The sequence below is a fragment of the Crocuta crocuta genome, unplaced genomic scaffold (genome assembly GCF_008692635.1).
Source record: "Crocuta crocuta isolate KB4526 unplaced genomic scaffold, BGI_CrCroc_1.0 scaffold345, whole genome shotgun sequence".
NCBI classification, from domain to species: Eukaryota; Metazoa; Chordata; class Mammalia; order Carnivora; family Hyaenidae; genus Crocuta; species Crocuta crocuta.
This window is the reverse complement of record NW_027527574.1, coordinates 2,822,624-2,837,041: the sequence shown is the minus strand read 5'-3', so window position 1 is coordinate 2,837,041 and position 14,418 is coordinate 2,822,624. Positions and strand designations below refer to the sequence as shown.

General features: G+C 34.9%; 1 protein-coding gene across 3 annotated transcripts in view; it reads left to right on the top strand.

Annotated features, from left to right (window-relative positions):
• IQCM (IQ motif containing M) overlaps positions 1-14,418 on the top strand; it is a 503,262-nt gene that overhangs the window by 111,427 nt on the left and 377,417 nt on the right. For all 3 annotated transcript variants that reach the window (XR_013336742.1, XM_077770736.1, XM_077770746.1), the window contains exons 5-6: positions 5,780-5,870; positions 10,791-10,888. Coding sequence is in view for 2 of the 3 variants with exons in the window: in XM_077770736.1 (XP_077626862.1) it covers positions 5,780-5,870; positions 10,791-10,888 (189 nt within the window). In the remaining variant the exon portion in view is untranslated. The remainder of the gene's footprint in view (positions 1-5,779; positions 5,871-10,790; positions 10,889-14,418) is intronic.

The window sequence follows — 14,418 nt, the reverse complement described above, 5'->3', positions numbered from 1 at the left end:
TAATGATTGAATAAGTGGATGTTGGCTAAAAACACAATCCCTGTCCTCAAGAGACCACGAAAGAGTTCACAGTCTAGGGAGAAATTGGCATTCTATATAACACACATGTGCTACAAATTCCAACAGTAGAAAATCATATGACATCCACCCAGCCCACACACTAGAATGTGAAATGTCAGTAAATTGCAATCTGTCATTCTTGAGTAATGAATCTGCTATAAATTTGCAACATTAAATTTTATTCTAATTCATATGAAATTAAATATAATTTAAACAATGGGTCTTAAAAAGAGAGAAAGGTGAGAAAAGCATTTTATAATCACTCAATATACAAAACCTAAAATCTCATTTTTTGAATGAATGGTTTCTGGATTTAACCTGTGTGAAGCACTTTCTTAGTATTGTTAGGTCTCTGTGTTGAAGAGACGTTAACATTCTTCTAGCCCAACTATTTTCATGATACAAAGTTCCTGAATTAAGTTTTCTGGAAAGGTCCTGTCCAATCTCTGCCAGGCTGTGATGGGGAACACTCCCTTTTACAGTATCCTATGTCTGAATTATTAAAACTCAAAATTCCAGAAAACTAGGTTCCTACTAACTTCCATTGGTCTAGCTTAACTAAGATTGGTTGCTTTTAGCCACCTGAATTAGAACTTTAGAACAGCCAAAGTATCAGCCAGAAATTATTTATTAATCACAAGGGGAAAATGTACATTTATAATAGAAATATTTGACAGTTGCCACCTAAATCAAATGCCCAAATTTAGTAACACCTTTTGATGTGATGTAATAGGAAGGACACCATACCACTTCTGTACTATTCCAGTCAAAAATACTTAATCTAGTCATAAAGAAACAATGGGAAGAATTCAAATTGCCTTCAAGATGAAAAAAGGAGGAATGTTCTAGGTCTGTGTTGTCCTGTCAAAAGGAAATGCAAACCACAGATGTAATTTAAAAATTTTGGGGGGCCACATGGAAAAAGGTAAAAAGAAACAGGTAAAATTAATTTCATGAGTTATAAAATAATATATAATATTATATATAGTATAATATTCTATATATAGTAATATAATTAACTAAATTATATATTTAGTTCAATATAGGAAAATATTACCTAAATATTTAATTAATATAACATTTTAATTTGAAATATTATATTGTAGTAAATTTTAGAAAATCAGAGTGTATTTATGCATATGGTACATCTTCATTCAGAATAGCCACATTTTTTTTTAAATATTTTTTATTTATTTCTAGGAGAGAGAGAGAGACAGCGTGAGCAAGGGAGGGTCAGAGAGAGAGGGAGATACAGACTCCGAAATAGGCTCCAGGCTTTGAGCTGGCAGTCAGCACAGAGCCCGATGCGGGGCTCGAACCCATGAACCGCGAGATCATGACCTAAGCGAAAGTCGGACGCTTAACCGACTAAGCCACCCAGGCGCCCCAGCCACATTTTAAGACTCAGTACTCATAGTCTGTTGGCTACCATATTCACAGGGTATTTCTAGGTTAAGACAGATCTACGAGATGTATATTATCCTTGTTTAGATCCTGGATTGAAATAAATAAGCATCTATAAAGGGCCATCTGGCGGACAGCTAGGGGAATTTGTATAGTAAATTTATTGGATAATATTATTTTATCAATGTTAAATTCTTGGGTGGGGATTATGAATGTGTAAGAAATGTTCTCAGGAGCTATACAATAGAATGTCATACTGTTTACAGCTTACTTTCAAATGGTCCAGCAAAAGATAAATTATGTATATACAAGGGCACCTGGGTGGCTCAGTCGGTTAAGCGTCCAACTTCGGCTTAGGTCATGATCTTGCGTTCATGGGTTCGAGTCCCGCATACGGTTCTGTGCTGGCAGCTCAGAGCCTGGAACCTGTTTCAGATTCTGTGCCTCCCTCTCTCTCTCTCTCTGCCCCTCCCCCACTCATGCTCTGTCTCTCTCTGTTTCAAAAATAAATAAACTATAAAAAAGAATTATATACATACATTTGTATATGTGTGTGCATATACATATCAGTAAAGTTATAAAAATTGATTTAAATGACTACATTAAGAAGGTTAACTTATTGAGGGTGCCTGGGTGGCTCAGTCAGTTAAGCGTCCACTCTTGGTTTCGGTCCAGGTCATGACCTCAAAGTTTGTGAGTTTGTGCCCCATGTCAGGCTCTGCGCTGAGAACATGGTGCCTACTTGGGATTCTCTCTCCCTTTCTCTCTGCCCTTCCCCTGCTTACACACACACACACACACACACACACACTCTTTCTCTCTCTCTCAAATAAATAAACAAAAAAAGGTCACTTAGTAGATCAATATAGAACAATGAGAGGATATACATTTTCAGACAAATATGGAACATTATGAAAATTGACTACACACTGTTTTATGGAGTAGGAGTCAATAAACTTCAAAGAATTTAGAATTGTACATCATGTTCTCTGATTACAGTGAAATTAAATTTAAAAACAGTGACAGTGAGGTGTGCCTGGGTGGCTCAGTTGGTTAAGTGCCCGACTTAGGCTCAAGGCCATGATCTCATTGTTTGGTATCAGCACAGAGCCTGCTTCAGATCCTCTGTCCCCCCTTCTCTCTGCCCCTCCCCTGCTTGTGTGCACATGCACACATACTCTCTCTTTCTCGAAAAAATAATAATAATAATAAACATTAAAAAATAAGTAAAAACTCATAATGAATTAAAAAGTTAAAAAATGACAATGATAATTTAAAATCCCATAATTTGAAAATCAAGGATTACTTATGGAAAGTAAGGAGGATGGATTGGAGGGTATTGTAGTTTGAGGAAAGAATTCAAGGGAGGAAGGTATTAATAAGTGTTCAAAGGAGAGAAGACAGAGGTCTGTTTTTGAGGCCCTATGTTTGGGAAAGGATGAAAGGGATTTAATGAATGATTGTAGGAGGAGATTAGGGAGAATGAGTATAAGTAACTTCCAAGTAGATGGATGGATGATAGTGTCATTAATTGTGAGAGAGAAATTTTAATGGGGATGTCTTGGGACATGTGTATAGACATAGTTGGTTATTCAAATTTGACACCTGAGAGCCATCTAGAAAGATATATAGATTTTGTGAGGCATCTACACTTATTTAGATGATAAATTTAGCCATGGGCATTGGCCAGATCATTCAAATAAAGGGTTAGAAGGCAGCCAAAGAAAGAGCCGTGGGGCATACACAAGAGTTGGCGGTGGTCAAAGCAAAATGAGTCCATGAAGAGACAGGTGAAATAGTCAGAAGTGAAGAAAACAAATGCTGATTGATTCCAAGTGAATGACTGGTCCATTCCATCTCAACTCTGAGGAAAGTGTGGTACATAGTGTTAAGTCACTTCCAATGCCGTATGTTTCATATGTTTGATTTCGTTACAAAAACCCTGAATATTTACTGCTTTACCTTTATTTTCTTTTCCCAGTCTCCCTGTTTGTCTCTTATTTACCAATTATTCTAACCAGAAGTGACTTATGATTTACTTTCCAGAATTGAATTCTAGAGTTTGATATAATTGGTTTAGAGACTAGATTTTACATAAAGGGAATAGTTATGAACTCTGAGATTATATAATTTGCCCAAAGTCACAAAATAAGTCTGGTTCCCCATCCAAAGGCTTATTAAACTAATTAGAAGTAATGTTGGATTTTTAAAATATGATTTAATTGCCTTTCTAGAAATCTCTTTTTTTAAGGGATATAACTATACTTATTTTTTTATTTTGGATGCAGTCCTAACATGACTTAGTTAAATGCTACTGTAGAGGACTTGTAGTTTAGCATTTATAGGGATTATGCCTGAAGTTTTTAACAGATTTTATTAAAAATGGGCATATAGGGGCACCTGGCTGACTCAGAAGAGCATGCAACTCTTGATCTCAGGGTTTTGGGTTCAAGCCCCATTTTGGGTATAAAGATTATTAAAAAATAAATTAATTTTAAAAAGCAACAAAATGGGCATATCTTTTGCTTTATTAATTATTATAGTAACACAGTCTTACTTACTTTAGCATCACTGTAACATTCACTCCTTAGATCTTTGGATCACACATTCTTGTGACCTTTCCTCCCTATCCTTTGTCTCCTTTGCTTTTCTGCAGTAATTTTTGCTGTTAGTCGGACTATCCATTGAGAGTGCCAAACATGTTTATTAATTGTTATGCCTTACATATCCCCTCTCTAGGACTTAGCATAGCAATTTTCACTCAGTAGATATTCCTGAAATAAAATAAATATGCATATTGAGTGTCATATTGATTAACAATGCAGGCTCCAAGGACTGCCTCTCTGGGTTTGACTATTGACTCTAACTACTGTTAGCTATATAACCTTGGGGAAGTTAATCTCATTCTCTGATTCATTTACCTCATCTGTAAAATGGGGATAATAATAGAACCTAATTTATGGTGTGCTTGTGAGAGTAAAATATGATAACCTATATGTAGGAATTAGCACACTTAGCATATGGCAAATATTTTTAAATGTTTCTATTTTTAGGATCCAAACTTATAAGTTCCTTCCCTACTTCTTCCTCTTAATGTATTTCTCCATCTACTGTGTGTCTTTACATCAAGTATGTGTTTTGAGGTCTTTCATTACCCTCCAAAGTAAGCAAGACAGAAATGATCCTCTTTCTCTGATTAGGCAGCTGGGGGCTCCCCCCTGCAGCTACAGGGGCTGTGGTGATGAAGGAACTTACAGAGTGATAGAGGTTGGAGCCCTGCCTCTGTACTTTTTAACTTCCCAGATCTTGGGTAAGCTGCTCTCCTTCCGTGTAAAAAAGAGTAATCACTGTACTTCACCAAAAACACAAACAAACGAAAATGCCAAAAAGTGGTTCTGAGGCTTAAGTGTGAGACAATTTACGGGGAATACTAATCAACATCCCTGGTATATAAATAGTCAATAAATTTTAACATTCTGTTTTCCATTTCTCCAAATTTTTTATATTCTGTGTTATTTTAAATCTAAATTAACATAATATAGTTGACTATGCTCTTCTATTTGTTAGTATTGACACACCAACTACTTTGTAAATATTTCTAAAACAGGGTTTCACTTCCTAAGTTCCCTGTATCTTTAATATATCTCTTATACCTGAGCTGGTAGCTAGAAGGTGCTTAATAGGTATTGACTTAATATTTTGTTCTAATGTTTCAAACTATATTAGTTCTCTTATCTACACAAAGTAGAAAGGAATAGGCATTTTAAAATATTTATGTCAATTTCTCTTTAGACTCTAAAACTTGATTTTTTTTAAAGCAGAACTTTGCCTTTTCTAGACTTCAGCCTTGCTCTATCCAGCTGATGAATATTCCTACTTACATTAACTAATGATTGCTAAATTATTTTAAAATAGGAAGCTCTCCTTAAAAGCTAAGTCTTATGTTGATAATGATGATAATAATGCTGAAATGTATAAACTGGGCTGTTGGTATTCATCGGTATGTGCTGTGCTGCTGCAGACAGTTCGTGGGGAGCTATCTCCTTTCTGATATATGCAGTTCATTTACTCTATACTTTCAGTACTAAATTTTAGTAATTGCATAACATCTAAGGAGCATGGGGTAAAAAGAAACACTCAAATGTGTTTTTAGAGTATCTTTGTGTTGGTAATTTGTTTGAAAAAATATTGTACCCCTTGTTATTAAAAAATCTGTGATTTGCAATTTAATTCAAAAAATGCACTTAGAACTTGAAAACAATGAAGAGTATACAATTAAAGGGGTTTTTTATTTTTTATTTTTTTTTGCTTCCAGAACAAGTTAAACTGGGTAAAATCGTGACTAATATTGAATCAGTGAGTAAAAAAATGGAGAGAGAAAAGCATCAGCACCATGAGAAGGCCCGGTAATGTGTAATTAGCTAACGTATCAAAAATGTATAGTTTTATTCTACTGTGCCAGTACTTCCTGACCAATTGTTGTAGTTTCTCAAGTCTATTAACACCCTGTGCAGGAGGCTAATTTATCCTTCTGCTTGAGTCCCTTAAAGCATATTAATTATCAAAATTTTAGTTTTCAGTTCAATTAACTTTTGAACTGGAGGATGTCTGAGTAGTTAAGTAAACCATCTGGGTTTTACAGTGCATAAGCTCAAATCCAATTTGTGGCTTTCTCGAGAAAAATGCCATATTTTATGATAATATTACATAAGTTTGGAATTTTAATAACTCATCTGTAGCAATTATGGAACAGAGTTAAGTTATAATTTTTCTTTTTGATTTAATAATTTAAAGTTAGTCTTTTTCTAACAGAAGGTGAGATTGATCCTGTAGAACATAGTTTTAGGACAGGCATTTGCTTCTGCTTTTTCCAAAGGTGTGTGGAGATGGGTCAGTTACTTTTCTGAATTATTCCACTAAATAGCATGATCATCTTCAAGGTGACTTTACAATTGTGTACATAACTGTTAGCCCTTAGGCTATAGAACCTCTAAAGGCCCTTCAGCACATTTTGTAGGAGCATTTATATTTGTAGAATATCAATGCTGCTCTGTTAAAATGGATTTTTCAGTGGTTTGTTTTACATTATTTCATTATGTAACATTGTCAGAAATTTGGGGTAGTTGGCACAGTTATAAATAATAAAAATTTGAGAAACTGTTGCCCTGGCTGTAGAGAATAGCATGAACCTTCCAACATTAATCCAGCAATCTGTGCTTAACACAAGGAGATTGATGCTCAGAAGTCAACATTTTCTTGGCATAAGTGTAATGTGATATTCAAATTTGGAACCGTGGAATATATGTAAAGCTCTAATAGTGAGAGTTTGGTTTTATCCATGATAGGGGAAGATGTTAATTGCAAAGGAAAAGAAATGATTATACTGGGAATTTACCAGTTAAAAAAACAATTTGCTTTTGACCTTAATTTAAACCAAGGCTCAGGTTGGTCTAGCAGAGTGGTAACTGCTAAAAGAGTAGTTAATAGACCAATTTAACCAAATAGTTTAGAATTTCAAGTAAGCTTTTAACAACTAGGAAAGTTAACTGAACTAATTTGAAAATCTACCATTTTCTGTATATTTCGATGGGACTGAAAATTCAAGAAAGAATAATCAAGACTTAGGGAAAAGTGGAGCACTCATTAATAATAACTGATCAGGTAGAAAATCTTTCAGTATGTCTTTCTCAAGAGAGTTGAGTCTTTCTCAAAGAATTGTTTCTTCTGCAACTGGTGGAAGATCAAGGTCTCTTGACACCCTAACTAACATCCCATTTTTAATGAAAACATGTCCTACCTAATGAGGAAGATCAACACCCTCTGAAATTAAGAGCAAGTCCATGTACTTCCAGTAACAGCCTGGGGCACATAAAGCCTGAACTTCAATCCACTAGGGTTGCTTTGTCTTTATTTATAGCTAGCTTATGGCAGTAACTTGTTTCCTACCTTGCAGTTAGCTTCATTTCATTAATGTTAGAAGTGTGATGGGAATACAGAAGGAAAGACAAATAAGTGTTCTGGGACATGGTGACTCAGGGTGTTAGAAAACCTGTGCTTAACTAGACAAAGAAGATGCCATTAGAGTGAAATTTTTACTGAACTCTAGTTCACCACATAATAAAGATAAGGAAACTTAGCCATGAGGATATAAGCAACAGAAAGGACAATAGAATCAGTTGGAAATCAGGTAGGGAGTTGTTAACAATGCAGGGACAGGTTCCAGCACTAATTAGCACGAATTGCCCAACTCTTTGTGAGACTTTTAAATTTCTGTTTAATACAAATAAACCCCTGTGAGGGAAGCTGTATATAAACTACTTACAATTCCCCTGAAGATGCCTTGGAAAATACTAATTTCTAAGGGTGACACATAATATTTTTAAGTAGACCATAAAAATATTGGCTCCACAAAAGAAATTTCCTTGGAAAATACATAAAGAAATACAATCTTATAAATGTGTGATTTCCTTTCCCCAAATTTCTCTATGTTTGATTTGAAGAGCAAAACCAAAATTGAATACCTCTGCATTTTTAAATTTAAGGGAGTGAAGTTCTTCAATATACCTTTGAATTTTAACTTCAAAGATTACCATACATTAACATACTTTTTTTATGACAATAATGATAAATGTGAGTGCATTCTAAATGTTAATTTGCCATCAAGGAAATTAATTTTCTATGCACCTATTTATTAGAGCTATTTTTGTTGTTTTTGTTTATATTTGGTGCATTTGAAGGTATGAATGACAACTGCATTTCTGTAAATGCATTCTGTAATTCAGGCACGTGAGCCCAGACCTCTTCCCCTAATTTTGTGACCATTGGGAGTTTCTTATGTGTTACAGGACAATTTGTATTTAGGTTATTCTGATCAATTTCATAATAAGATGAGAAGATTATAAAATAATGATAGAATCCCTCACTGCATTTCACGTTTCTGTTGAAATGACCCTGCCATTTTACCTTAATATTTGTAAAATATTTTGCTTAAGTGGATGAACTGTGGTCTGCTTCTGTTAGAATCTTTCATTAATAGAGAATCATTGAACAATGCAATTAATAGTCCTAATTTGGAGATTTAAATATATAACCATGAGCCAGACAGAAGAAAACAAGAAAACTGTGATTGATCAGGTATCTTGGTCCTTTTCTTGGTGACATACAAATAAAGTCTAGAATTTTAAATGTGGTTTTGCAAAGCTGACTATATACCCAAGCCTTTCATATTTTCCCTTGACTATATGATTTTGTCATACTGGTGATACCTCAGTTCTTTGGCCAACGGCATGGATGTGACCACATGAGTGACGGTTAGACTAATTAGTCATTTATTTACTATTGATTGTCAACTGTATAACAAATGTAAAACTCTGCCACAGAGTCTTTCCTCAGAGACCCTAGTTTTTTGATGGACAAAATGTTTTAAAATCTGAAAAATTTCTTTAAAAAAATGTTTTTAATGTTTGTTTATTTTTGAGAGTGAGAGAGACAGAGCATGAGTGGGGGAGGGGGGGAGAGAGAGGGAGACATAGAATGTGAAGCAGGCTCCAGGCTCTGAGCTGTCAGCACACAGCTTGATGTGGGGCTTGAACTCACGAACTGCAAGATCATGACCTGAGCCAAAGTTGGATTCTCAACCGACTGAACCGCCCAGGTGTCCCTAAAATTCTAAAAATTTCTATAACATTTATATAACATTTGAACTAGCAATTCCATTTATAGGTATTTATAATAAGAAAAGAATTGGATAGGTTCACAAATATGAATTTTCAAAGAGTTTCATCTTTGTTTATGAATACCAAAAAAGTAGAAGCAACTCAAATACCCAGTAAAAGGAGATTGGTAAATAAACCATCAGTATGTTAAATCCATGCAATGGAATGCTTTGTAAAGGGTCAAAATGACAGTGTCCATCTTTGTACATTTACAAATAAAGAAATTCATGATATTAAGTAACAGAAAGTGAGCTAAAGGTTTCATGTACATATATGTGCAAATAAACATAGAGAAGATATGAAATATAGTACACGTGTTAATTATGACAAATGGAATTAGTATAAAATAGTAATAAGGAGTTTAGTTCTTGAGGTCCCACTACTTGGATTCAAATCCTGGCTCCACCCATTTTTAACTGGGATAATTTGAACTATATACTACTTAACCCTTAAATGTTTTAGTTTCTTCATTTGTGAAAGATGTGGTACACACACACACACACACACACACACACACACAGGAATATTACTTGGCAATCAAAAAGAATGAATCTTGCTATTTTCAACAACGTGGATGGAACCAGAGTATATCATGCTAAACATAAGAAGTCAGTCAGAAAGATAAATGTCATATAATGTCACTCGTGTGGAATTTAAGAAACAACTGTTGAATATAGAGGAAGGGAAGAAAAAATAAGATAAAAACATAAAGGGAAGCAAACCATAATAAACATTTAAATACAGAGAACAAACTGAGGTTGCTAAAAGGGAGGTGAGTGGGGGGGATAGGCTAAATGAGTGATAGGCACTAAGGAGAACACTGAGTGTTATATGCAAGTGATGATTCATTGAGTTCTACTCCTAAAACCAGTACTATACTGTATGTTAACTAACCTGAGTTTTAATAAGTAAATTAAAAAAATAAAATAAAATAGGTATAATAATAATAAAACCCCAGAGTCTTGTTGTGAGAGTTAAATGTAGTAAGACACAGACAGAACTTAGAATAGTGGCTGGCCTTGAAGAAGCATTTAAGGTTTTACAAATACGACTAAAATAATAGGGTGGTGAGTTTGGGCTAATTTTTATTTTCTTCCTTTTGCTTATGTACATTTGGTAAAATTTCTACATGGTACCCAGTTTTTGAATCAGCTGATTTGGTTAAATCTCGCCAAGTCATGATAAGAAAGCATGTTACTTAAAATCTCTTGTGAAACAGAGAAGACATAGATATGATGTTTGTTCATTTTTCTGATTTTTGTTTTCATTCAGAAAGCACATGTTCCTGTTTGTTATCCATGCTCTGAGCCAGCAAAATTTGGTATTATTTTTGTCTTCATTCGATAAATATTATATATTTATTATGTAACAATATAATTACATATAAACATATATTTTCAATAATATTTATAGAGGGTCTACTGCAGGGTGCTGAGGGTCCAACTTCTAACTCTGCAGAGTGCTGAGGGTACAGCGTGCATAGTCTCTATTGGTAGGAGACAAGTGGATTTTTTCCCATGATTAGCATCTAATACTATAACATTGTTCTCGAGTGTTTGCATTACAAAGTAAAGATTACAAATCACTCAAATCTCTACCTTTACATTTTAGAAACAGATTATTGGTCTCACCATATGCCAGCCCCGTCATCAACCTTGGCTTGCCCTTACAACCTATGACCTCTTCCATGGGGCTTCTAAAAGAACATGGTGAGTATCGTTCATAAGTGTTAATAGCAACGCAGTGACTTTCATTATTTCACATTCATTTAAAATGCAGTGTCAAACAGCTAGTATTTCCTTTGAATACTGTGTCAAAAGATAAAGAGATTTCAGAAACAACTACTAATAATTCATTTTCAGCTCTTTTATTTGAACTTGAGAGATTAGATTTTTTAAAATTTTTAATTTTTTTATGTTTATTTATTATTGAGACAGAGAGAAACAGAGCATGAGTAGCAGAGGGGCAGAGAAAGAGGGAGACACAGAATCTGAAGCAGGCTCCAGGCTCTGAGCTCTCAGCACAGAGGCTAACATTAGGGCTTGAATAAATGAACCTCAAGATCATGACCTGAGCTGAAGTCAGACGCTTAACCAATTGAGCCACCCAGGCGCTCCTAGATTTTTAAAAAATATTTCTTTATTTTTGAGAGACCGAGAGAGAGAGAGCATGAGTGGGGGAGGAGCAGAGAGAGAAAGAGAGACACAGAATCCAAAACAGGCTCCAGGCTCTGAACTGTCAGCACAGACCCTGGTGTGGGGCTTGAACTAGGGGGAATGGGAGATCTTGGCCTAGGCTGAAGTCAGTCGCTTAACCGACTGAGCCACCCAGATGCCCCAGATTGGATGTTTTATTTTTATTTATTTTTTGTTATAATTTGTTTTCTTTTTTTTTAATATTTTATTTCTGTGAGTGAGAGAGAGAGAGAGAGAGAGAGAGAGAGATAGCGTGAGCAGGGGAGGGAGAGAGAGAGACAGACAGACACAGAATCCAAAACAGGCTCCAGGCTCTGAGCTGTCAACACAGAGCCAAATATGCAGGGCTCGAACCCATGAACCGTGAGATCATGACCTGAGCTGAAGTCAGACGCTTAACTGACTGAGCCACCCAGGTGCCCCTATAATTTGTTTTCAAATTGGCTTCCATACAATACCCAGTGCTCATCCCAGCAAGTGCCCTTCTCAATGCCCATCACCCACTTCCCNCCCAGATGCCCCAGATTGGATGTTTTATTTTTATTTATTTTTTGTTATAATTTGTTTTCTTTTTTTTTAATATTTTATTTCTGTGAGTGAGAGAGAGAGAGAGAGAGAGAGAGAGAGATAGCGTGAGCAGGGGAGGGAGAGAGAGAGACAGACAGACACAGAATCCAAAACAGGCTCCAGGCTCTGAGCTGTCAACACAGAGCCAAATATGCAGGGCTCGAACCCATGAACCGTGAGATCATGACCTGAGCTGAAGTCAGACGCTTAACTGACTGAGCCACCCAGGTGCCCCTATAATTTGTTTTCAAATTGGCTTCCATACAATACCCAGTGCTCATCCCAGCAAGTGCCCTTCTCAATGCCCATCACCCACTTCCCCTCTCCCCTACCCCTCATCAACCCTCAGTTTGTTCTCTGTATTTAAGAGTCTCTTATTGTTTGCCTCTGTCCCTCTAGCAGATTGGATGTTTTTAATGTGTGTGAATATTGAAGGTTTTAGAAAATTATAAGCATAAATTACTTATAATTCTATAAGTTCTTCTGTTCTTGAGTTATTATTGTTTTGAAAAAATACATAATTCTTCCAAAGAAAATATAGATGATTCTAACTCTCTGGAACTTGGTGAGTTGCTTAAAGACAGACCTAAGGGGCTATTGATCCAAAGAAACTATTTTGTAGTTTTCCTCTTTTTAAACTTGTTGCTCATGTTCTTAAGCTTCAGGCTGTCATTAAGAGGAAACTCTTATTGTAGAGTGGGACTTTGACTGATATTGAAAATTTGCAGAAGCTTCTTCTTGCATTCTTAAGACATTCTTTCATAAAATTTGCCTTATCCAGCTGCAATTTTCTCTGTTTTGATTATTATAAGGAATTCAAGCATTAAATGGAGGCTCAAGTACCACAATTTCATTAATCCAACCAATATTCACCAACACTTTAAATACTTGTGAATATAATGTTGGAATCTTGAACACATGCTGTTTAAACTTGAATACATGTCTGTTTAAAATTTTTGAATGTTGAATTGAACCATAGCTTAAATTCTTTTAAGGCTTGATCAGGTAGTTTGAGGTCCCAGGTAGTGTAAAGAATGTGGATCTCAGCAGAGTCTAGAATTGAATATGTGTATGAAGAAGTAAATGCTGTCAAAAATTCTTCATAAAGTATAGGATCTAATGGGTGAAATAATGTAATCTTGATATCTGATAACTGAGAAGGCTGAAGTTTTCCAGTCTTTAACTACCTCATAAGTGAAAGTTCTATGATATTTAGTTTATTCAGAATTGTACTAAGCATTGATAAAAATCTCTTTTCAAATACCATCAAGGTCAGATAAATCACATGTTTTCCTCCTTTTTCTTAGTTCATTGAAGGGTTCACTAATTCTCAGGGCTTTACTCTTAATGTAGAAATTTAAGTCTTTTAGCATATACATGGAACTTAATCTACAGGGGCTTGACCACTGGTTTTTTTAGTGCCAAAGAAGAGACAGAAAATCCTTCTAAAATGTTTATTGAGAAAGTCTCAATTACTAGCTGCAGATTACTGTGAAATTGTGAGTAGAAAGCCAGCAAAATGGGCAGTCACCTACAGGATGTGTTTTGAGGTTTGCTAAAGGTTCTGTCCATGGAAAAATGTTCTGCTGAAATATTTGGAATATTTACTAATAGAGCCATAATAACTTCATGGGAGCTAAGGACTCCCTCCCTGTCTTATCACATTGGCACAGAATAGGCATTAATAAACATTTGTTGAATGAATGGATGAATGAAGACAAATTAAAAGAAGCCACCCAAATGGAATATTTTTCCATATGTGTCTGTCTGTTTCTGCATAATAGGCTAAAATAAAAAGATGAGTTTAGGGAAATAAAATACAAAAACAACAGTGAATATATACCTGCAAAAAACTGGCACCGGCCACTTTTCTTTTATAGTGCTGGTTTACACTGATTATGTGTAGACTGCAGAGATACCATAAAAATAAGTAAAATGTAATACATTTCATTTATATGCTTTAAAACCAAATTGTTGGGCAGATTATTAGTTTTATGATATAAGTCTCTCAATACTCATATAAATTCATGGGGAAGTTAGAAGGTTAAATATGCTGAAAGTATAAAAATTTTCAGTAAAATATTATTTCCAAATGCTATATGGTGGCTGTTCTTTTTTACTTAAAGTGAAATGTATTTTAATAAAATAAGAGTGGAAATTCCATCATTGCTTTGTTTTATATGAATTTTTGAATTTTCATTTTATTTTGCTTTGTTTACAGCCAAACCACTCTTTTATTATGACAACTTTTTTTTTTCGTAAAAGCAGAAATATCTGAAAGCTTGTGCTCAGCAACTTACTTTATATAGCTATTAGAGAAGTGTGAAAAATGTTGATTTTCTTTTAATAACCTAGGTGTGGTCCTGGCTTTGTGTCTTAGGTGAAAAATAATCAATACTTTATGAATACTTTTTAAAATTCATGTTAATTTTTTAGTTCATGTTAAAGCTTTAGTCTACAAATTTGTCCAGGAAAAC